The following is a 6,100-nucleotide window of genomic DNA, read 5'->3' as shown; positions in this document are numbered from 1 at the left end:
ACACCAAAGCTGTAGCCACTACAAAATAACTTAATTTGATTTTGTAATTCAGTTTTCTATTGAAACTGCAACAGAAACCCAGTGAAACTGAAGCAGTTCATAGGCCAAGATGACTGTGTAATAAGCAAATTCAGACCAAAATAAAGCAAGACTCAGGCAGCCAGGGAGAAGCAAGTTTGCTGAGCAGTCTAGAGACTGAAACTTGTAGAAGCAAATGTGTACATAGGGTTATTGGCTGGAATATTTTCAAGAGTCCAAGAGCAAACAGTGCTGGTTCTTGCACCCCTTAGTCCTGTGAGGGGGCTGGGATGAGATATCAGCAAAGCATTCTGCCACGGGCTTTGTTATAGTTTATGAGGATTTAGAAACATAGTCAGCAGTTTCCGCGGGAATTTCTGAGAAAATGTTGGAAGCAGCTGTGGAGAATGGCGACTTGTCATCCAATGTCACACCAGGCTCAACTACAGCTGAAGTAAGAGCTGCCTTGGTGCTGATCAGCCCCCATTCCTTTGTAGGCCAGTCTCCAAAGGATGCCCAGTATAACACAGCAAAATGGCATCAGACAAGCTCACTCTTTTCTAGCAGCTGGCTAAAGGGAAACTCTCTCAGTTATGCAGCTGTAAGGTCAAACCAGGGGAAGGTTCTGGGAAGAGAAAACAAGTGTAAACATTTATGGGCAATGACAGTCCAAAGCTTGCTGATAGTTTAACAAATAATGTTTTTCTTCAACATCGGACTACAAGTCTCTTTCTTGGGTCTTTGAGAAACAATCAGACTCAGAGACTTGAGTCTAAAGTGTTCCAGGCATTACTCTGCCATGTGCAGCAAAACTGAGTCTAGTGGCTCTAGAACAATCCTGCACAGGTCCTTTCCCTCAAGCAGCACTCCCCTGACTTAACATCCTCAAAGCTGCGTCCATGAACTACCATAAGTTCATTACCCATAAGAGCTGTCCTGTCTAGATATTCCCATAGGAATCTTTTTTTTTTTCCTGCATCCAATGCCCCAGTGCTGATCAGTGGCTTCAAACAACCCTGATAAGTAGCCAAACAGAAACGAGGGACAAAATAACTCCGGGATGATAGTCCAGGTCTTCTATTGCTAGTACATCACCTAAGGCAATCTTCCCTGGCAGGTGTGTGGTCCTAAGGGCAACACACAGTTCAGCAGCTTCCAACCCAGTGAGACAGTCCACACTTCAGTTGTGGGATGAGCCAAGTTTCAGAGTGAAGAGGAAGCCTGGACAAGCAGTATGTCAGCATTCAGCCCTTTACTTACTCTTCTTGTGTCACTGAAGTGGCAAAACTTCTGCTGTCAAAACTCTTGCACACAGATCATGGGCAGGAAGTTTTCTGCTCTGCACAGGTGGGGCAGCATTCAGGAAAACAGAGGTCATCATTGAGTAATTTCAGTGCCTTCTGGTGAGGCGGGCTCTGCCATGTGCTGCTCTTCAGGGTTCTGTAGGAAATGGCCACCAGCCATTCAGCATTGACTCTTATTTTCTCTGCAGGACAAACAACATCAAATGTCAATTATCAGTGTGCACACAGGTGTGAAGAGATATTCTTGTCTCCCACGCCTGTGAAGAATTGTATTGGCAATCAATCAGAGCTGGTTTATTTGAAACCTCTGATCTAGAATAATTTTAGGTGAGGGATGCCAAAATTAATAGTAACAAATCTAGTATAGCTTGTATTTTCTGTAGCTCATTCTCATTGTGTAAACAGGAGTCCTTTACAGGCTGCATATAAAGTCGTATAACCCTTCAGCCATCATGGCATGATGAGCACTGTACCTGCTTTAAGAGCATTCAGAAACGCAAGAATTAGAAGTGCATGCAGAAGCGTATAATGAAATTGTGATGGACAGAGGTAGGAGCTGGCCATAGGAACAGCACATCCATGGAACAGAAGTTATGCCTGAGGGAAGAGAGAAAGATTTGGGACCATGTTCTTGCTCACAAAGTGTATCTCGGCTCCTGCTCACTAATTTAGCCTCAGAGCTATGATTGTTCCATGAGGGGAAATGGTAGCTCTTTAGAAGCTGGTGGCAGGTACATGGAAAGCAGTGCTCCTGAAAGAAAAGGTGACTCCTGCGGTGCTAATCAGAGAAACCGGTCAAGGAGACACATACGGCCTCATTTTGCCCATCCACTTCTCCTGGAGGACTATGCCCTTCCGTCCACGCTATTTCCACTCCAGCTTTAGCTGCACAGTGGCAGGATTTCTCGGGGAGGGGGGGTTTCTTCCCCACCCTGCGCTCCTGATGAATGAAATGATCACCAGCCCAGACCCTGCCTCGAATCGTACAGGCAGGGGAAGCACCGAGGACGACTCCTCAGAAGAACTGCTACCAATTTTAAGCGACAAGAGAGCTTTTATGTCGGGAACTGCAGGGGCAGTTGCCTGCGCAGCAGCAGGGTCCCGCAGGGGCTGTCCCCGTCGTCCCCCGCTCACCGGGAGCCTCCCGGCCGGGGCCCCGGTACCGCGGCCTCACGACGGCACTGTAGGAGCGGAGTGCTTCGACCCGAAGGGGGAGGCGGCCGGAATGAGGGGAGGGGGAGAGGGGGAGAGGGGGAGAGGATTCTCCCGGAGAGCCCGGGCTGCGCTGCGGCGGAGCAAGTGTCCGCAGACGGCGGGGGGCTGCGGTTTTCAGGTCCTGCGTGAGGGAAACTCGGAGGAAGCCAAAGGGAATATCCCACTGCACCATCCGTGGCTGAGTCGACAGTTGCTGGGATGCATCCCGTTAACATTTCTTATAGCCAATAGCCTTTCCAATAGACATCTTAACCAGCTGGAAAGGTTCTTCCTATTTGATGGACCCTCATTGCCTAGTGTTAATGCATGGGCCTTAACACCGCCAATGGAGAATGGCCGCAGTAGGATGGTTAATTTTGCCATTTAGTGGTCTGTTTAAAAAAAAAAAAAAAAGGTTGTGTGTGTAAAAATCATCCCTTGCGCTTACTCCCCCAGTGCACGTAAGTCATACCACAACCACAGCAGCATAGGAATGCATCAAGGTCCAGGCCCTCCCCACTGCAGGCACATTCCCTCAAGCAAGGTCTTCCCTATCTTTTCCTCTCCTCTCCCCTCTCCAGCTGGATCCCCACTACTTGTTTGCCCTCCCTCAGCCCTGCAATCAACAGCCAGCATCACCCAAGTTTAGCTGATGGGGGAGAAACTAGGTTTAGCTGGTAAGGAGGAGGAAGCAGTTATCCTTTGCAGGATCTGCAGACCTTTAACTAGTAAACAGCCTCGCCCATAGCACGAAGAGCAGCGTCACGCTTGGCCCCTCTCTGGTCACCTCAGCAGAAGGCCAGCACTGGCCCAACTGCAGGGGCTGGGCACCCCAGGAGCAGGGGGTACAGGTCATGCCTCTGCACTCAGAGCCCTCGGGAGAGCTATGGCAGCAGCTTAAAGTAAAACACCATGCACTGGGTTTGCTTTTTTGACGATGGAGACTGCAGGCTGCTTCTTTGCACCTTGTTTCCTGCACTATTTCACAACAGATTATCTTGCAGCGATAACCTGAGGCCCTGGCAGGAGCAGGGTTTCAATGCCAGCATTGTGTTTGATCAGGGCTCCCTTAACTCCTTCTGATCATGTTTTCAGGTTTACAGCCACAAAGTCTACCACTTCCTCTACACAAACAGAAAGCTGAAATGCTGAAGAGTTTCCGTGACTCCAGCAGCTGCAGACTTGGGGAAGTTACCAACCATGACAAGGTTTGCAATGACGTTTCACAATAAAATTGTGAGAGGCAATAAGACCTGTGCTCCTGCACAGCTCCACCTCGGCCAGAACATGCACACTTGCCCCGTGAGGTCTCAACTGACAGCAGCACATCAAGGTTCTGAAGTGATGTGGTCCATTTTACCTGAGGAGAGGGACAGTGGTGACAAGGCTGTACACAACGCAGGGTTTCTGGATGGCAGGTCAAACAATGGAGCAGATGGATGGCACGTGTGGTGGCAGGCAGCAGAGGAATGCAATGTCCACCTAGGCCACCAGCTGAGCGTTGTAAAAGCACACAAGCCCCTGCTTCTGGAGGTCTGCTGTGATAAGCAAGGAGAAAGGGACTCAAGAGCCCACAGCACCAGCACAGGTGATTGACCAGAACCTCCGGGCACTGGCAGCACGGTAACCTGTGCTCTGCCGCATGCAGGTGAAACCCAAACCACCGCTCCCAGGCTGGGACCGCTGGCTGCCTGCCCAAAGTGGCATGGAGGGACTCTGGCTGCTGCCCATCACCGTTCCTACATGGCTAAGGGCAGCAGCAGAGTGACACGGAGCAGGGAGCCTCTCTGCCAGGAATAAACATGTAGAGAGCTCAGCTGCCTGGCCCTAGTTCATGCAGGCTGATTTAAAGCCTTTAGCTGAAACAGCTGAGCCTTGGGATCTGGCTAGTTTTCAAGATCTATAAAAAGCCATTTAATAATCCCTACTTCCTCTCTGCCCTGAGATGATTAGAAAGAGGATTTTATTGTTCCAAGCATCTCCTGGGAGGACCGTTCTCTCTACTTGTCTTGTTTTATATAAGAGTTTACCGGGCAGTTGACAGTTTGTATGCCAACAGTTGCTGTAATGCTGCAGTATGATCTCTCCTGGCTGGGTGTTCAGAGCCTAGCAAGAAGCTTGTCTGCTACAACTGACCCTGCAGCCATGGAACAAGGAGAGGGATGTCTCCATTTCAGCGCTACCACTCGTTTGGAGAGGTGTTTTCTCTGTTGGGTGAATATTTAACAGCCTGGAGTCTCTGACCAGGCTCTTGGCAAATGACATTGGAGAGGCAGTGTAAGACCCCAGCACTTCCCAGGGTTTCTCCTTGCTGACACAGGACCTAGAAAAGTGGCTGGTCTCCACATGCAATGCAGCCACCGAGAACAAGATGCATCAGTGGACATCTGAACCCATGCTTTCTTTGACACTACATTTCTCTATTACACAAGTCCCAGCTGGACTTTAAAGCCCAGCCACTTGCAAGCTGCTGGCATAGCGCTTGGGACAGACTTCATTAGAGCTGCTCCTGGGCTAGAAGCAATGAGAAATTAAAATCTTCAGCAAGTGGTTCAGTTTTCCAGTTCAAAGCTATTTTTTTATTTGCCCTCAGCTTTCCTAAGCTAATATTGTACCTCGTGCACTCCCCAGATGAGCAGTCTCTCAGCTCCTTCTCCCTGCACATATTTGCATAATAAGTCCAGGTGTCACGGCACAGCCAGCTCAGCAGCATCCAGGTGTAGGAACCCTTGCCCAGGACCTGCTTGAAGAGAGCTGCAGGGATGCTTTCGGGGGTATAAGGCAATCATCACAACAACAGAGTGACTATGACTAGCCCTAAAAGCGCTGAAAACCAGAGCAGCTGATTTCCTCCTTTGCTAAGGAGATGGTGTTTCAGCCAGCAAAAGTGCTGGGGGTTTAGAGGTGGCTGGAGCAGTGCCTCTCAGACCTGCCTGCTTCAGCAGAGGACAGCTTGGTACACCATTTAGCCTGATGTGAGGCAAACATGCAGTGCTCTTGGCCAGCACAGAACTCTGCCGAGCCATCTGAATTACTTGTGTGCCCTGATGGAACTTGGAGCATGCTTCACTGTATCACAAACCTGCGCTGGAGATGGAGAGAGGCAAAAGCTGTCCCATTCCCTAAGGCTCTCCGCAGCTGATTCAACTCAGGCATGACTCCCACAGGATGAGAGGCACCAATTGGGCTGAAACACCTTCAGCCAAGCTCATCAGGGAAAAAAATGACCCCATGCCCCATTGCAAGCGAGTGGAATACTGTCTTGCACTGTTCACCACTCGCAGCCCACTGGTGCCCATGGCACCATAGTTGGTGCAACAAACAAGGGTGGGCTGAACAAGGTCCCCAGGTTTCCACCTGCTCAGGTTCTGTCCTGGTTCATGTCCCCCAGTGTTGTGACAGGCATCAACCAGACCTACCTGCGCAGGCAGCGAGCCCAGGCCCCTGGGGACACCCAGCCAGCCCAGCCTGGGCACTGCTGCCACAGCAAGCGCCAGGCTACCAGAGAATTGCACACTTTCACCCGGGGAAGCTGGGAGAGTGGGCTTTTCCAGAGCCACCGCAACAACCCCTGGAGCACAGAA

At 50.3% G+C, this 6,100-nt stretch overlaps 1 protein-coding gene across 1 annotated transcript; it reads right to left on the bottom strand.

Annotated features, from left to right (window-relative positions):
- Positions 1–351: 351 nt before the first annotated feature.
- NOXRED1 (NADP-dependent oxidoreductase domain containing 1) lies at positions 352–4,160 on the bottom strand. Its single transcript, XM_009708640.1, is given in 5 exon segments — positions 352–643; positions 1,279–1,504; positions 2,457–2,503; positions 3,877–4,054; positions 4,145–4,160. Coding segments are annotated over 5 exon segments (759 nt in total).
- Positions 4,161–6,100: the final 1,940 nt, after the last annotated feature.

Source organism: Cariama cristata, unplaced genomic scaffold, assembly GCF_000690535.1.
Source record: "Cariama cristata isolate BGI_N322 unplaced genomic scaffold, ASM69053v1 scaffold41050, whole genome shotgun sequence".
Lineage (NCBI taxonomy): Eukaryota > Metazoa > Chordata > Aves > Cariamiformes > Cariamidae > Cariama > Cariama cristata.
The sequence above is the reverse complement of the archived record's forward strand: the minus strand, read 5'-3'. Positions and strand labels throughout refer to the sequence as shown.